We start from the raw sequence: 18,692 nt of genomic DNA, 5'->3' as shown, positions 1-18,692 counted from the left end.
GTTTTGATAATCGTCACACTTTTCAGAACGCATCCCCGATGCAAACAGAACTATTACTGTAAAAAGGTAATCGAATGTCTTGCTTACCACGACCTGCCCCACATGGTACTCTTTATCCTCATCACTGCAAGGAATTTCATCATCTTTACCATGATGGAGAGAAGATCCTGGAAAGAAGAGGCAAAATGAACATAAAACAGATATTGTGACAGAAAAAGATCAATGGATAGAATATCACGTGTTCGGACGTGTGTGCATTGTGCAAATTAGACATCAATTTCACAAATTAGTCTTCGTCTTCTTCTTCGCCAGCCACGTGTTCACACACCATATCCTCTCGTAAGAGGTCAAGGGCTGAGAACATGCAGAATTGGCCCAAGGCTTTCAGGAACTGGTTGGCTTGGCCTGACATGATTGTAGTGGGTAAAGTCAGGAATTTGTAGTTTGCTCAGGCTGCCGGCGTTGAATTGTCAACTCTTCATGAAAGACACCGATAAATGTTTAATGTCTACAAACTAATGATACCAGACAGAATACCCAGCACAAGGTCCACCTGAGGGACCACACATTTGTGACCAAACACACTACCTGTGAAGCACCATTTGATTTTATGAAACGGATGGAATCACCACGAAGGACATTGATCAGGATATGCTTTCCACAGTTGGAAGTGAGGGGAAGCTGACATTTCTGGCATTAACCCTTCGTCAGACCAAAAAACCCAAATATAGTCCGACACAGGGCCTCACGAGCAAGACTAGCTCTGTATTCGACAGTGCATGGTCAGGATGAGAAGTAAATCAGACCAGACAGTTCAGAGGTAAATTCGCTACGTCTGTCGACACATCACAATTTATAAATGGGGCGGTCTCTTCAGGAAAATAATAAACGAATAATGGTGGAAAAAACTCTCACAGATGCATCTGAAACAGTGTTGGACAACAATGAAGAAGGAAAATTTAGGTTTGTAGATGGATATTAAAGGGATTTATATTTTAGAATCAGACAAAGCAGTCTTCTTCCACGTTCATATTTAGCACAAGACTGTGGAGTAGCAAGCATCATTGGCTGAGAAGGTGGATATACCGCTGATGCAGTGTGCACTGCTGGTCAAGGCAGGAATTTGGAATTTGTCCAGGGTGCCAGAGATAGCTCGCCTACTCTTCGCAATGGACACCATGTGATCTTTAACTCTCACCACCCCATGCCGACAGACGGGACACGCAGTTTAACCACCATCTCACGTCATCCATCCTCCTGACCATGATCTCTATGAACCGCATTAACCCTACCCAACCCAAACCTATAACTTGCTTCTTTCCTCCAACTCATTTATCATGTCGTTTTACATTTTCATTGAAATTGATTTGCTCTCTCACCATCATCTGGTACCATCTGCGATCCAGAGGTTGCGTCTTACGGAATGCCATTCAAATGTTGATTCTGCATTTTTAACTTCCTCATCTATTCTTGTCTGTTCATTTTAATGCTTGCCTTCCTCCTCTTCCATCAATATTATCAATCAGTATTGTTTTGTATTGGTTGAGGTGATGCTCAGCTTGGCCAAATATTACACATTGGATGCCTCTGCACTATAGTTGCACCTGTGACCGAGTGAAGCTGATAAAACACCGCCATGGCATTGTTGGAGGATCAAAACAAAAAGTTTGGACCATGTACGGGAAAGATTTCTGTGATGAGAGGAAAGTTGTTTGTGTCACTGTCATGAGGAACAAGCAGCCACCACCAAGAAATTGAAAAAGAAACAAAACAACAATAAAAACATTTTCAGGTCTCTCTTCTTGTACTCGTAAATGAGATAATAATTTATTTTGTGAAAAGATTAACTCACCAAACTCACCAGTTAGTGGCTCTTCCTCAACAGATACATCTGATAATTTAGACTCAGCATTCCTGCAGAAAATAAAAATTTTGTGAAGCTGTCGTTAAATAAATGTCACAAATAAGAAACAATGTCAAAATAAAAATGCATTCGGGAAGGTGATAATCAGACTGCATCGGTTCATTGTGTTTTCTACATGCAGACAGCAAACCACACCCTGCACTGTGCTGCCCAAGCAAGTATCTTCAAACACAGTTGACAATGAAGCCAAGAAATGTCACATGGTAAAGAGGAAGATCACCAAAGAGTTTTTTTTTTAACCACTTTTGTTTTTTTTTCATGTCCCAAGCTCCCACACTCACTTCCACGCTGTCCAGCCTGGGATTGAATCCTCGAGAGTTCTAAAGTTCCAAAGAGTCATTCTACAGGCTTATAAAGGATAATTCTGCACTCTACAGGGTTCTAAAAGGTAATTCTTATGGGTTTTGTTTTTAGCTGCGACGAGCAGCTCTATGAGAGGACCGCATTGTTCTTGTTGTTGGGGTGCCTTTTTGAATAGCGCATATGCATCCACTCGGACGTGCGTTGGTATGAGGCAAGAACATCGCGGACTAAAATCGCGATTTGTTTGAAGAAACCAGAATAAATTTAGCAACAAAGACAACATGAATGTTTTCATATCAATCTCGTTTCACAGAACTTGACACAAATTAGGTGTAATTATTGAATAGCGCATGCGCATACACTCGGACGTCGCAACTGGTGAGCACACTGTGGTCATTTTTCTCTTGTTTCTCTCCGTGTTGGTTCTCACGCCTCACAAGCCTCTGGTGTACATGAACCGCTGCAAGTTACCAGCATCGGCGGTGTGGTTACGTGAGTGGATGCACATGTGGATATTTGGAGAGGCGAGTGTTTCCTGAGAAGAAGAAAACAAGATCGAAACTCTACCAGTGGCGCAGCCGGACTTGTTTGATACTTCATTGGAAGAGGCTGGTATGACCTGGATAGGGATACCAGTTGGCAAATAATGTAAGGAATTTTTTTTTTTGAAGTACTGTAAATCTCTAAGCTGTCTGTTAACATGGAAGTAAAGAGACTGCACTGACACACTGGTTTATTCCATCTGTTTTGAGTCATCAGTGAACCATACACCGCTTCAATCCAGTAACTTTGCAGTCACGACAAAGGGATTGCCGTGTTACAATTATATTTACTGTATAATTTTTATTAATGTTATTATTATTATTATTACGAAAACGAGACTTTATGAAGAAACCTGGCCGGAACGGCCTGAAGGCGAACCATGAACGGATGAAGCCTAAGGCCTGGAGTCCTAGACGTACTGTCATTGGAAGACCCATAACATCTATGCTTTCGATATTTGATGGTCGTTGAAACAATCGGTTTGTTTGTGTTTTACACAGAAAGAAAGATGTAAAGGGAGAGCATGGTTATTGTGATATATGACAGGTTCAACAATATGTTCATCCTGAATGGTATTTCAATCAAAATGGCGGTGTGTGGAGTCAGCCGTCGTACACCGTAATGACATCACAGACATAATCACATCACATCGTCCCTGTCATGTGACCAGATCTCAGCTCTGATTGGTGTACTTTTGTGAAGGACATATATACATACGGACAGGCAAACACTGTTCCAAACGGCTTTGCCCTTCGGGATACGCAGTAAAATGTGGTGTGTTCGTGGGGACTCAGGTTTTGATTTTATTAATGTTTAAAAGTTCCATGCTTTGAGGCCTCACAAAGCTAAAGCATTTTGGGCTCTGCCATTATTTATTCGTATGATGTCATTGTTTTGTGATATCATTTTTGACAGCCACTGACAAAGTTTACGACTCGACTAAAACAAATCCCGAGAAAATCGGAAAACGTTTGACTTTTTAAACAGAAAAGAAAAGTCCGAAGGAAGCGCTTCGGTTTGGTATTTTTAATATGAAATTGGCAAAGCCAAGCATCGCACAAAACCCGTTAAAATTACCCTTAATAACCCAAAATAACCAGCTTTTAGAACCCTTTAGAATTACCCTTTCAAACCTATTGGAATTATCCTTTAGATAACTTAAGAATCGCACCTTAGAACCAATTAAAATTACCCTTTGGAACCTTTAGAATTTAAAAGGGTGTGTTGGAGGTTCTTCTTCTTCATTTTTTACGGACGAACATAGCCACGTATATTGAAGCGGATTGACCCACCAATAGGCCGGATCCGATTCCGGATGTGAACCAAAACCGAATTGGCTCGTTTTTGTCACCTGTGCAAATCATGTACCTAGTTTTGTTTTAACTCGTCCACACTGTCATGCCATATTTAGTTTTTGGCCTCATCACTCAATGGTAAAAAAAATCACTTAAACTTAAAAAATTCTCGTATTGGGATTCGGATATTCAACAAATTTGAATCAATTCTGCTGTGTATTGGATTTAGCACGAGCTTGTCACTCAATGGTGAGGAATCACTTTTTAAAATCTTAGATCCGAATCTTCACCAAAATTTCATCATTTCATCCTTGTCACACACGCAACCTCTCCACCAAATGTCTTTGAATCCTTCAACAACTCTTTGAGATATCCTGTTCACAGACAAACACACAAATAGACAGACAGGAGTGAAACAACATAACCTGTGTCCACCGATGGTGGCAGAACTACAAACATGGAGAGACAATCCGAACATTTAGTCCGAACATTCAGCTTTGATAAACTGGAAGGACACATGGTGCGATTCAAGCCGTTAAGAGTGTGGTGATGCGTGACCTGGAAGGAGAAGTTCATGTTTATTTTGTTCAAGACTTGCCCTGCTGCCCTATTATCAGTTCACGCTCTCTATCACCATGCTCTTCCATGAGACTCCAAGTCGCAGAGAAACAATAACAATGGAAGATGTAAAAACAGAACAAAAGGAGTGCCGGTTACCTTTTGTGTTTCATAGGGTTATTTTCCTTGAACCACATGTGGTTCACAATCTCCTGCAAAACAATGGATGTGTTGGAATCAAATATGAACACGATCAGGAAACACCTTCACTGGTGAACAATTGCATTTTTATCCACAACAACAGGAGGTCAGTAACACCCCAGCATGTGTGAACATTCTTGTTTTTGCAAATAAAACTGCAGATGAAAACTGCATCAATCCCTCACCGTCATAGTGAGCCTCTCCATTGGATCATTCCAAAGCATCGCAGTCAGAAGGGAAACTAATGTTTCCCTTGAAAATGTTGGTTGACTGTTTCCCACATTGAAGTGAGTCTTGTCATGTGACATCTGCAAAGAAGCAAAACAAATGTATTTGTGACCTAATCCTAAGCAATCATTGAAATCGAAAACTTACATTTGCATAATAAGCACATTCCAAACAAGCACTCACTGATGCAATAACCAAGGTTTGACTCAAAACTAATAAAATATATTTTCATTCATCAAATAAGTTATGGTGTACAACATAAAAGTTTTTTCTTCGCTGAAAAAGAAACCCGGTCAACTCAATAATTGTATATCAAGTACCGTCGGACCCCGCTATTCACAGTTAAGCAATTCGCGGTTCAACTATTCGTGGAATCCGCGTATTCGCGGTTGACAAAATGCGACCTGTTTCTCTATTCACGGAAAAATGTCACGCAAATTCACGGTTTTTCTTTTCGCGACGGTGTTCTGTGAAATTGCGGTTTTTCAGGGGCCCCAAAAAAAATTTCACGACCTGCAAGCTTGACACATTTACAAAACCCATCTTCTACAAGCCATGCATAAAGCAGCTGGACATACGCAAAAAAAGTTATTATACGAGCCGAGAGCATGACCTGCTTATACTGTACAGTAAGTACAGTACCGCACATTCACTGCTGTGTACTTTGCGTTTTCATGCCTTTCACGGCTGCGAATTTTAGCCGCACTATTAGCGAGCTTCGCGGGATATCCCACCAGATGTGTAAACTAGTCATCCGCTATTCTAATCAAAATCTATTTTTGAAATTACCAGATAGGCTCAATACCCACAATGCTCACAATCGTACATATAAATACAGATTGTGTCCTCGATCTCAATCATTGTTCTCATCCCGTTGCTTTGAACTTTTGACTGTCGCTCTGCTCATCGTTCAATAATGGCTCCCAAACGGAAGACCAGTGCCGGAGATGTGTCAACTACCAAGAGGCAGAGGAAAGTCATGAGCCTTAGCCAGAAGGTGGAGCTGCTTGACCGGCTTTCGAGAGGAGAGAGTGCAGCCTCTGTGGGCAGGCATTATGGCGTGAACAAATCCACCATCCGCAACATACCGAAGAAGGAGAAGGCCATTCGTGAGAAACTTTCAGCGATCACTGTATCGAATACCAAGGTGGTCACCCATATCCAGAATATACACATGGAAAGGATGGAGAAGACTCTCCGAATATGGATCGAGGACAACACGCAGAAGAGGGACTTCATGCTGAAAACCATGATGCTGAACCCTTCCCTAAACCCGCTCATGGAGGACGAGTTGGATGCCATTCCAAAGGTTTTCGAGGAGGAGGCGGCGGAGGCGGGCAGTAATGAGAAAGAGGTGTCGAGGTCCAGTCTCACAGTCCAGTTCCTGGGTGAGTTGCTGCATGACTTGCGGCCGATTGTCGACAGGGTGCAAGAGAATGACCCAGTCGTGGAGAGGTACCTCAAGTCAAGAGGGCCTTGAATGATGCACTGCTCCTGTACAAAGAGCTGCATCAAACCTTGCGGCAATCTGCCAGGCTGGTCCCCATCACCCATTTCTTCAGCCCTGCTCCCTGAACCACAAGACCACCAGCACCCTCTCCTGCCTTCCTCTCAGCGTCCTCACCAGCATTCTCACCAGCGTCCTCACCAGCATCCTCACCTTCTCCTCCCTCTCCTGGCTCTCCTCGAGTGCACGACTTTGCTGCACCATCATTTAGTTCACCCTAAAAGTTCGAGGAATTCTTGGGATTGTAATTCATCACCATCATCACCATCATCATCATTTGAAAGTTGTGTGTGTTGGTAAAAGAAAAATTTGAAACGGTACATGATGGTGTTGCATTTTTTTTTTTACTTTCACTGTACGGTATGGTTAACCACTTTTAATAAACTGCAAGCGCATTCCTTCAATAAATTGGAAATGGTACCTGGTGTTGTCATATTTTTATAATTTGTAAGCATTTTTTGTGAAACTGTAATCATGTGCATTTGTGGTCGAAAACATTTTCATACCGCCGGAAACCTATCACCCATCCACTTTTTCCCTATTGAAACAATGCCGCGGCACATTCACGGGATTTCCATCGACCTTCGCGGATTTTCATCGACCTTCGTGGATTTTCGTCGGCCTTCGCAGGGTTTGTCCAGCCATTTCCGGGACTTTCATCGACCTTCGCTGATTATTGTCGACATTATCGGGATGTGCGTCACCATTCACGGATTTTGCTTCGCCGTTTGTGGTCTGAACCTCTCTATTCATGGTTTTTTGCGACTCGGGAACCCAGCCCCCCTTTTTCCATTGAAACAATGCCCCACTATTCACGGGTTTCGCTATTCGCGGATTTTCCAAGAACGTGTCCCCCGCGAATAGCGGGGTCCCACTGTGTATGTGGGTTTATTCGGCTTAAGGTGAGAGAAGCAAAGTCAAGGCTGTTTCTTCCTTAAACAGTGCCTTCAAAAAGTATTCACATACTTTTTATTAAAGTATTAATTACTAAAATTACTAAAAGTATTCACATACACACATCTCCCTTTGACTTTTTTTAAAACGTTTTTTTATTAAACATTTTATTTTTTAAACATTTTATTTTAAACATTAAACATATTTCAACCCCCCCCTCTCCCCCCCCCCCCCCCTCACGTAGATACCCTTTGGGCCGGATTTTTCAGATGCCGTGAACAAACTTTGGTGTTTCACGGGTCATGAAGGTTGTGGTCAGGTTTCATTGAAATAGTGTGTGTAGTTTCAGAGGAAAAAGCAAAATCCTATTTTGGGGGTCAGGCCTGGATCCACTTTGACACCCGTTAGACCCGCTTAGACCCTAATTTCTTAATGCCATGAAGAAACTTGAGTTGCATCATACCAAATATCATTTGTGCCAAGTTTGGTTGCAATCCCATCAGCGGTTTCGGAGAAGAGGTTACAAGTGCTTATGGACTGATAGACTGACGGGTGAACGACATGCCATAGCATAAGCTCCACGTAACCAAGTTCCAGGTGAGCTAAAAACAGACGATTTAAATTGAAAAACATTACAATTTCCGAGCATGTGACAGCACACTCTTAATGGCGTACATTCCAGTTCCAGTGCGGTATGTTCACGTTTTACGTTTGTTCTGTTTGTGCATATTTGGAGTAGTGAGCATCTGTCATTTATACCATTTTTTGGAATTACGCAACTCGAGTGCGTGAGTAATGCTGCGATTACATTTTCACACTGAACAATATGAAAACTTGTTCGTGATAACGCCCGGATTCCTCTGCCTCTTACCTTCATACCTAACCTCTGCCTCTTATCATGGGAAATTGGTTTTAATTTACACGTTTTTAATTGACAACACTTGCTCAACACTTGCTCTCACGCTGAAGGCGAGGAGCTTTGCCAAGGAGGATGATATTGGAGACTTCATGACCAGCCAGTCGTGGGTCCACACGTTAATGATACGGAATGATCTGTCGGTTCGGCGCCGGACACACATTTTTTTTTTTTTGGTATACAAGATCGAGGCTCGTGAAAGAGCTAACATCAATCACACAGAAAGAAAAACCGACACATAAAACATATAACATGGGGAGCGGTAGGCAAGATGGGGCGAGAGGGGGAGGAACACAAACACAACATCTGAGAGCAGGGACATCGAGAGATCTGTGGGAGGCAGAGGGCTTTGGGGGGGGGGGGGCATGGGAAGGGGGGATGGCAGAGGTATAAAACATATGGACACTGCCAGGACTTCCAGGAAAGAAGTTGGAATTTCAAACAAGGTGGATCTGGGGTGAATTAGTGGGGGTAGAAAAGATCACGGTTTTGGATGGGGAAAGATAAGAGATGGTGGTGAACAGCTGTTTTAAAGACCTGGAGGGAGGAGTGGGATTGAAGGGAGTGTGGGAGTTTATTCCAGAGGCGGGAGAAAAGAGGAATGAAAGAGTGAAGGTGAGCCGAGAGCCGAGATTTCGGCAGTTTAACCATCAGAGGGTTGCTGGCAGATCTTGTGCGACGTGTAGGAATATTTGGGGGACAAAGCACAGAGAGCTGGGGGAGCAAGGCCGGAGAGGAGTCGGTAGAAGACAGAAACACCACCTACCTGTCTGCGGTGAGTGAGTGAAAGGCCCTCGGAGATAGCTTCATCACGGGAGATTCCAATGATTCGGAAAGCTTTGGTTTAAACAGCGTGAAGCCGACCTAGGTGTGAGGCAGGAGCACCGGCCCATAGGGGAGAACAGTATTCCATTGAGCTGCGGATGAAAGCCTTGTATGTGGTGAGGAGCTCAGGTGTGCCGAGGAAGGACTTCGCACGACGGAGGATGCCCAGTCGGCGACTGGCTTTGGAGGCCAGCTTGGAAATGTGGTTTTCCCAAGAAAGATCATGGCAGATAGTGAGACCCAAAAGCTTGAGCGACAGAACTTCTTGGAGAGGATTGTTGAAAAAATAGATGGGAGGGCTGTCCAGTCGATCTTTTCGGAGAGACATAGTAAGAGTGTGAGATTTGTCAGGATTGAAAGACATGTTCCACTTGTTTGACCAGTCTGTGATTTTGTCCAGGTCTTCAGAGAGTGAGGAGGCTGCAGACTGCCGATCTGGGGGAAGAGGAATGGAGCGGCAGAGAGTGGAGTCATCAGCAAAGAGATAGAGAGGATTTTCCAGAGAGTCGGAGAGATCATTGATAAAGACCAGAAAAAGCACAGGGCCCAGAACACTGCCTTGGGGAACTCCAGCCTGAACAGGAAGGGGAGATGAGAGAAATCCATTCAGGGCCACACGTTGTCTACGACCAGAGAGGAAGTCCGCAAGCCATGCATGGAGATTTCCATGGATACCATAGGAGGAGAGTTTGGTGAGCAGAGCTGGGTGCCAGACCGTATCGAAGGCACGTGATATGTCAAGGGAGACGGCTCTGATTTCCTGTTTGGCATTGAGGACCTCCATCCATTTTTGAGACAGCAGAAGCAGCATGTCCAGAGTAGAATGACCTGGTCTGAATCCAAATTGATGATCGGAGATCAAGCCATTGGAGAAGAGGAAGGATTTGATATCCGAAGCAATGATGGATTCCATGACTTTGCTGATAATTGGGAGCAGGCTGATTGGTCTGTAGTTGCAAGGATCTGTTTATGCACCTTTTTGTGTAAAGCGGTAATGTTTGCTGATTTCCAGGATGCTGGCAGATGACCTTGAGCAAAAGAGAGGGTGAAAAGAACAGAGAGAGGGTGAGATAGAGCGGAAGAGCAGGATTTTAGGACCCGTGGGCTGATGCCGTCTGGTCCAGTTGCAGAATCAGAGTCGAGGTTTGACAAAACTCCTCCACCATGTCAGGAGAGAAGGACACAGAGTCCAGGAGTAGTTGGGTTCGACTGGGTAAGGTGGGAACAGAGAGAGATGGGTTTGGGACACAAGATTTTGAGGCAAACACAGAGTTGAGGCATTCGGCTTTGTCACGTGTGGTGTCAATTGTGTAGCCATTTGAGGTAAGGGAGGGGATGGAGGGGGAACAAACACCAGAAACGGATTTGACCAGACGCCACCAGGATTTGGAGGAAGGAGACAGGTTTGAGAGTTCATTCTTGAGTGTGGAGAGATAGTGCTTCCTGGCACTCCTGATGGTAGATCTGGAGGGATCACATCTCCCAACATGTACCCGATGACACAGCTGATAAGACTATGCACTTCCAGTCCTACATCATAAAGCTTCGCAGGGAGTATTAATATATATTTTTTTAAGGGTGAAAAACAGAGGTGTGGTTAATACACTGTCACGGTTAATACACCAGAAAATACAGTACTCCCATAACGCCAAAGTAGATTTTTTTTTGAAAGAATTTTTCTTTGAAAAAGAAGTGAAATACAGAACTATCTAATATACATCAGTATTCAACCCCCTGAGTCAATACTTTGTAGAAGCACGTTTGGCAGCGAATAAAGCTTTGAGTCTTCTTCGTTATGTATCGGCTTTGCACATCTGGATTTGGGACTTTCTCCCATTCTTCCTTGCAGATTGGCTCAAGCTCTGTCAAGTTGGACGGTGAACAGCATTCTTCAAGTCTTCCAACAGATTCTCAATGCGATTAAAGTCTGGGCTTTGGCTGGGCCACTGAAGGACTTTGACATTCTTGTTCTCAAGCCATTCCAGTGTTGCTTTGGCTGTATGCCTGGGGTCATTGTTTTTGCCACAGGCTAAGGTCTTGTGCACTCTTAAGCAGGGTCTCCTCAAGGATTTGCCTGTATTTGGCTCCATTTATTGCTCCCTCTTTCCTGGCAAGTCTCCCAGTCCCTGCCGCTGAAAAGCAACCCCATAGCATCATACTGCCACCACAATGCTTCAAAGCAGTGATGGTGTTGGATGAGTGATGAGCTGTGCTTGGTTTTCCACCAGATGTAGCGCTTTGCATTCAGGCAAAAGAGGGCAAGTTTTGTCTCATCAGACCACAGAATCATTTGCCTCATGCTCTCAGAATCTTTCATGTGCCTCTTTGCAAACTCCAGGCACACTGTCGTGCCTTTTTTCTCAGGAATGGCTTCCGTCTGGCCACTCTCCCATAAAGCCTAGATTTGTGAAGTGCTGCAGGGACTGTTGTCTCCCTGGCAGGTTCTCCCTTCTCAACCAAGGAACTCTGAAGTTATGTCAGAGAGGTCATTGGGTTCTTGGTCACCTCTCTGACAAAGGTCCTTCTTGCCGGGTTGCTCAGTTTGGTCAGACAACATGGGACTACCCTGGAAGAGTCTGGATAGTTCCATATTCTTTCCATTTCCTCATGATGGAGCTTACTGTGCTCCTGGGAACTTTCAACACTCTAGAAATGGTTTGATACCCTTCTCCAGATCTATGCCTCCTCACAATTCTATATAAGAGTTCTACGGACAGTTCCTCGGACTTTATGGTCACATTTCTGCTATGACATGCACTGTAAACTGTGGGACCTTATATAGAAGGGGGGTGTTTATTTTTAAATCATGTCCAAGCAATTGAATTGGCCACAGGTGTACCCCATTCAAGTTGTGGAGACATCTCAAGGACGATCAAAGGAAATTGGATGCACATGAGCACAATATGGAGTGTCACAGCAAAGCGGTTGAACACTTATTGACATTTCAGCTTTTCATTTTAAATTATTTCATAAAACTTTTTTTAAAATCCACTTTGACATGATGGGGTATCATGTGCAGATCTAACAAAAAATGTGAATTTAATTCATTTTGAAGGGACTGTGTGAAATGAAAAAAAAAAGGGGGAAAAAATGTGTTCACAAATATCTGTGATATTTGTGTTCAAAAATATCACAAATGATATTCAACCTTTCACACCACATTCACAATCATGACACCATTATAAACGAGAATGGCACTCAGTAGAGAGCATACCTCTGCCAGGTGAATAGTTTACGTTTTGTATGCCAGTTTACGTTTTTCTTTCCATTTCCTCATGATGGAGCTTACTGTGCTCCTGGGAACTTTCAACACTCTAGAAATGGTTTGATACCCTTCTCCAGATCTATGCCTCCTCACAATTTTATATTGGAGTTCTATGGACAGTTCCTCGGACCTTATGGTCACGTTTCTGCTATGACATGCACTGTCAACTGAAAATGATCCCGGTGTGTACCCCGGTTTAGAATAGGTACACCGTATCCCTGCGCATCGTAGGAGGCGACCAAGGGTTGGCGTCAGGAAGGGCATCCGGCCATAAAAACATTGCCTCAAACAGGGAACCATGATTGTCATGGGGCCCGCAAGGCCAACCCCCGCTTTCGCGGGGAAAAATGGCCTCAAAACGATCATTCATTCATTCATGCCAGAGTAGCCCAGAAAATCACAATACAGAATCACATTTAATCAAAATCATCCATCCACAACTTTTTAAGATATCTTGTTCACAAACAAAAGACAGACAGACAGACAGACAGGGGTGAAAACATAACCTCCATCCACCTTTGGTGGCGGAGGTAACAATACTCACGTCATAAACCTTATGTCCATTAAAATGAAGTCCATCAAATAATTTCGTGAACAGGACGCCAAGTGCCCACACATCGACTGGGGGACCTTCGTAGCCATCGTCATCCTCTAAGATCTCTGGTGCCATATAGATAGATGTGCTCCAGTGATTGTACAATTTTTTACCATGTATGAAAGGTGTGGCCATGTTGAAGTCGATGACCTTAATGATCCAACAAGAGCTGAAAAGTACGTTGTCAAGCTGAAGAATAAACAGAAATCAATATGTTAAAAAACATTAAACCTTTGGTGATAAATTATGTTGAAGGAAAGATGTAAATTTTAATGTGAAGGGAAAGTAGGAAAAAAAATCCAGAAAAATTAGAGTTTAAAAAAACATCCTCTACCAATTTTAGTCAGGACTTTACATAATATGTAGGAAGCTCAAGCGAGAGTAGATAGCGAGGTTTACAAACGATAAACACATCGTTTAGCTAAATGACAGGAATCGAAGGCCACAAGATGTGGAAGTGTGAAAGGAAAGAGAAACTCGGAGGAAGTTTCGCAATCTCGGTAAGGGACAATATTATATCAAAGGGCGATTGGAAGCAGGGAATTAATGAAGAGTGATCTGTGTTGATAGAGACTAGGGATGGAAGAGTAGTGAGGCACGTATAATCAGGCTCCTGGTGTGACGGAAGAACAAGATTAAAAGGTTCATGAAGAATTCAGAAAGTATTGTGATGAGGGAAGAGTGCTGATTGTGGGTGATATTAATTTGCCAGGCATAGACTGGGTTCAGAAACAGGGAAAGGGCAGAAGAGGAATTTCATGATCTTCTCCAGGATTTCTTTTTAATGCAGTTTGTTGACAATCCCATGGAAGCGGAGTGTTAGACTTCTTATGAGGTAATAATCTGAATATGGTGGAGAAGGTTAAGGTCGAACAGCATTTATGGAGAACAAACCATAACATAGTGTGTGTAAGTGGATTCTGGAAAGACAAGATTGAGATTGTCGGATGAGGTTATCAGATGTCAGGAAGGTAAATTTTGAGAGTATGAGGAGAGTTGCCTTAGACCAGGACGGTAATAAGTTTTTGAGAAAGGCGCAACCTTCAAGGAGGAAAAGTTCAACATCATCTTCATAATGTCACCACGAATAGCTATCAAAATTAAACACAAATTCCAACAGTGGGTGGCTGCCTTTTTCACAGACTACAACCAAGCTAGAATGAGTATTTAATTTTGATATCTTACTTTCTATTAATATTTCAAGATTAAATCATGATATTAATGAACACAAAAAGGGTCCCTATGTGACAGATCCCACTCTCTTTCCCTCCACACCCACCCAACAATATGAATTTTGTTCTTTCCTGCCCCCTCCACTTCCCACTCCCATTCCTTCCTTTGCTGCACCAAAAATAGTTTTCATTGCAGTGTCAGGCAGAACGAATCACGGTCTGCACTGGTGCAGTTGGTTACCTTTATATCCCTGTGCACAATGTTCCGGGCGTGCAAGTACTCAAAAGCATCAGCCATCTGGGGAGCGGGGGGGAGGAGATGAAATATTCAAACATGGACACAGATTGTGGTTGTTGAGATTTTACAATTTTGAGTTCAATTATTTGTGTCATATTTCAAACCACGACATATACATCACACTGAGGCTAAAACCAACTTCTGCTCACCTGCTTCATGGGATGCCATAAATTTCTTTCTGTAAGACTCCTCAGGTAAAGAATTTGGGAAGCGAGTGAACCTGCACACAGCAGACAGAAACATACAAGGGCAAGGCAGAGATTTTTTATTTTTGGACATAGAATCGAGGCTCGTGTAAGACCGAACACATTAAACATGAAAACATGCACAGACACATAAAACACACAATGAAGGGAGCGGGAGACAAGAGGGGGGGAGAGAGGAAGGCACATACGCACAACAGCAGCAGAGAACAGTGACGGCAGTCGATCTGTGGAAGGGAGAGGACTAGGGGAGGAGGGAGCGGGGGAGGGAGGGGGAGTACATAATGAACACTACGAGGAATTACAGGAAAGAAGTTGGAGATTCAAAGAGTCAGATTTGGGATGTTTTAACAGGGGTAGAAAAGATCAAGGTTTTGGATGGGGTAAGAGAAGAGATGGTGGAAAAACAGGAGGGAGGAGTGGGATTGAAGGGAGTGTGAGAGCAAACTCTCACACTCCCTTCCAGAGGCAAGAGAAAAGAGGAATGAAAGAGTGAAGGTGAGCAGAGAGTCTTGATTTTGGTAGTTTAACCAGAAGAGGGTTGCTGGCAGATTTTGTGCGTCCTGCACGAATATGTGGGGGGCAGAGCACAGACAGAGCAGGGGGAGCAAGGCCGGAGAGGAGTCCAAAAAAGACAGAAAGACCACCAATCTGCCTGCGATGAGTGAGTGATAGGCCCTCAGAATCAGCTTCATCGCGGGAGATACCAATGATTCTGAAACCTTTGGATTCAACAGCGCGAAGCCAAGCTAGGTGTGAGGCAGGAGGACCAGCCCAGAGGGGAGAGCAGTATTCCATTGAGCTGCTGATGAAAGCTTTGTAAGTGGTGAGGAGCTCAGGTGTGCCAAGGAAGGACTTTGCACGACGGAGGATGCCCAGTCGGCGACTGGCTTTGGAGGCCAGCTTGGAAATGTGGTTTTCCCAGGAAAGATCATGGCAGATAGTGAGACCCAAAAGCTTGAGTGACAGAACTTCTTTGAGAGGATTGTTCAGAAAGTAGATGGGAGGATTGTCCAGACTTTCTTTTTGGAGAGACAAAGTGAGAGTCTGAGATTTGTCAGGATTGAAACACATGTTCCACTTGTTTCACCAGTTTGTGATTTTATCCAGGTCTGCAGAGTGAAGATTTTTGCATCTGCATTTTTGAGAAAAAAGGAGTAGAGGAAAAGTTCTTTTGTTTTTGAAGATTTGAATGTTTCATTGATAAAATAAACACAAAATGATAAAGATTAAAATTTTCTTGCAAAATCAAAGGTCATTGAAGTGCAAGGTGATAGAGGGCCACTAGACAGTGGGCCAAGCCTCCAAAATCTGTCTAGTTTTTGACTTTCATGACCCACCTCTGGTATCTACCTCAAATTTTGCAAAGATTTAGATAAAAAATCACTTAGAAAGAATTCACAACTCGTCAGTGCAAAAAGTTGCACATTAATTAGTTATGCTAATTGGCAAAATCTATAGTGCCATCTTGTGTCCATTATTATATAGTGTACAACTGAATGTACAACTGTGTACAACTGAATGGGAATTCTAAATATAAAGTATGTAGTCTATGTAGAGATGGGGAAACCGTCCAGGAGTTTGGGTGATCGAGATCCTACACACACACACACACACACACACACACACACACACACACACACACACACACACACACACACACACACACACACACACACACACACACACACACACACACACACACAAATGATTTTTAAAAAGTTTTACCAGAAGATGGCCATTCTAATCTTAATGTCAAACTGAGTGATATATATATTTTTTAATTCTTCATGAACTGAAATTAATTCTCAAACTAGTTATCCAAGCTCTTATTAAAAATGAATTGGAATGTTGTAAAAAATAACATTTATGAAAAAATTAACTTATTTAAAATCTTATTAAATTGGTTCACACATGATGTAAATCAGGTGTTGTAAACGAAGCCAGGTGAAGTGAATGAATGAATGAATGAATTGATTAATGCAAGACTTGTTAAGTGTTTACAGTACCGTTTATAAACATAGAGCACGACCTCGACCGTTCATAAACATAGAGCACGACCTCGACCGTTCATAAACATACAGAGCACGACCTTGACCGCTCATAAACATAGAGCACGACCTTGACCGTTCATAAACATACAGAGCATGACCTCGACCATTCATAAACATAGAGCATGACCTCGACCGTTCATAAACATACAGAGCACGACCTCGACCGTTTATAAACATAGAGCACGACCTCGACCGTTCATAAACATAGAGCACGACCTCGACCGTTCATAAACATACAGAGCACGACCTCGACCGTTCATAAACATAGAGCACGACCTCGACCGTTCATAAACATAGAGCACGACCTCGACCGTTCATAAACATACAGAGCACGACCTCGACCGTTCATAAACATAGAGCACGACCTCGACCGTTCATAAACATACAGAGCACGACCTCGACCGTTCATAAACATAGAGCACGATCTCGACCGTTCATAAACATAGAGTACGACCTCGACCGTTCATAAACATAGAGCACGACCTAGACCGTTCATAAACATAGAGCACGACCTCGACCTTTCATAAACATAGAGCACGACCTCGACCGTTCATAAACATAGAGCACGACCTCGACCGTTCATAAACATAGAGCACGACCTCGACCGTTCATAAATATACAGAGCACGACCTCGACCTTTCATAAACATAGAGCACGACCTCGACCGTTCATAAACATAGAGCACGACCTCGACCGTTCATAAACATAGAGCATGACCTCGACCGTTCATAAACATACAGAGCACGACCTCGACCATTCATAAACATAGAGCACGACCTCGACCGTTCATAAACATACAGAGCACGACCTCGACCGTTCATAAACATAGAGCACGACCTCGACCGTTCATAAACATACAGAGCACGACCTCGACCATTCATAAACATAGAGCACGACCTCGACCGTTCATAAACATAGAGCATGACCTCGACCATTCATAAACATAGAGCACGACCTCGACCATTCATAAACATACAGAGCACGACCTCGACCATTCATAAACATAGAGCACGACCTCGACCATTCATAAACATAGAGCACGTCCTCGACCATTCATAAACATACAGAGCACGACCTCGACCATTCATAAACATAGAGCACGACCTCGACCGTTCATAAACATACAGAGCACGACCTCGACCGTTCATAAACATAGAGCACGACCTCGACCGTTCATAAACATACAGAGCACGACCTCGACCGTTCATAAACATAGAGCACGACCTTGACCGTTCATAAACATACAGAGCACGACCTCGACCGTTCATAAACATGGAGCACGACCTCGACCGTTCATAAACATAGAGCACGACTTCGACCGTTCATAAACATACAGAGCACGACCTCGACCGTTCATAAACATGGAGGACGACCTCGACCGTTCATAAACATAGAGCACGATCTCGACCGTTCATAAACATAGAGCACGACCTCGACCGTTCATAAACATACAGAGCACGACCTCGACCGTTCATAAACATACAGAGCACGACCTCGACCGTTTCTCTTCCGCCATTAGAGGTTTTATGACACATTGACGTCCTCGAGCGAATCGTTTGCGAAAGTTGTTAACGGGTGACATTGGAAACAACATACTTCGTAGTCGACGAAATGTTTCGCTCCCTTGTGGATATTGGTCCAGACCACGTGACGTACAGGTGGAGCCGACCTCCAAGACAGAAGACGTACAGAGTCAGCTAGCTGAGCCACACCTGTGCAGGTGCTTTTTCATCGAAGCACTTCTCCGTTCTCGGCGCCCACCGTGTCCACAGGTGTGTCCTTGGCTTGCCGCATGGTCTGGATGTTCTCCAGCTGTTCCCGCCAACGCAAAGGTTCCCAGCACTTTGTCCCATTTCCCTCAGAATCCACATGTTGCTCATAACGAACCGTGACCCGATTCCGCTGTCTCGA

The 18,692-nt window shown here is 43.5% G+C and overlaps 1 protein-coding gene across 1 annotated transcript in view; it reads right to left on the bottom strand.

The window, feature by feature from the left end:
* Positions 1–18,692, bottom strand: part of LOC137434617 (ribosomal protein S6 kinase alpha-5) — an 88,276-nt gene that overhangs the window by 31,774 nt on the left and 37,810 nt on the right. The window contains exons 12-18 of the mRNA XM_078774085.1: positions 14,674–14,744; positions 14,468–14,524; positions 13,004–13,243; positions 5,010–5,132; positions 4,783–4,835; positions 1,862–1,914; positions 88–167 (exon numbers count right to left, since the gene is read on the bottom strand). Of these exons, the coding sequence (XP_078630211.1) occupies positions 88–167; positions 1,862–1,914; positions 4,783–4,835; positions 5,010–5,132; positions 13,004–13,243; positions 14,468–14,524; positions 14,674–14,744 (677 nt within the window). The remainder of the gene's footprint in view (positions 1–87; positions 168–1,861; positions 1,915–4,782; positions 4,836–5,009; positions 5,133–13,003; positions 13,244–14,467; positions 14,525–14,673; positions 14,745–18,692) is intronic.

This window comes from Myxine glutinosa, chromosome 1 (assembly GCF_964187855.1).
Source record: "Myxine glutinosa chromosome 1, kmMyxGlut1.1, whole genome shotgun sequence".
NCBI classification, from domain to species: Eukaryota; Metazoa; Chordata; class Myxini; order Myxiniformes; family Myxinidae; genus Myxine; species Myxine glutinosa.
This window is presented reverse-complemented; position numbering and strand designations above follow the sequence as displayed.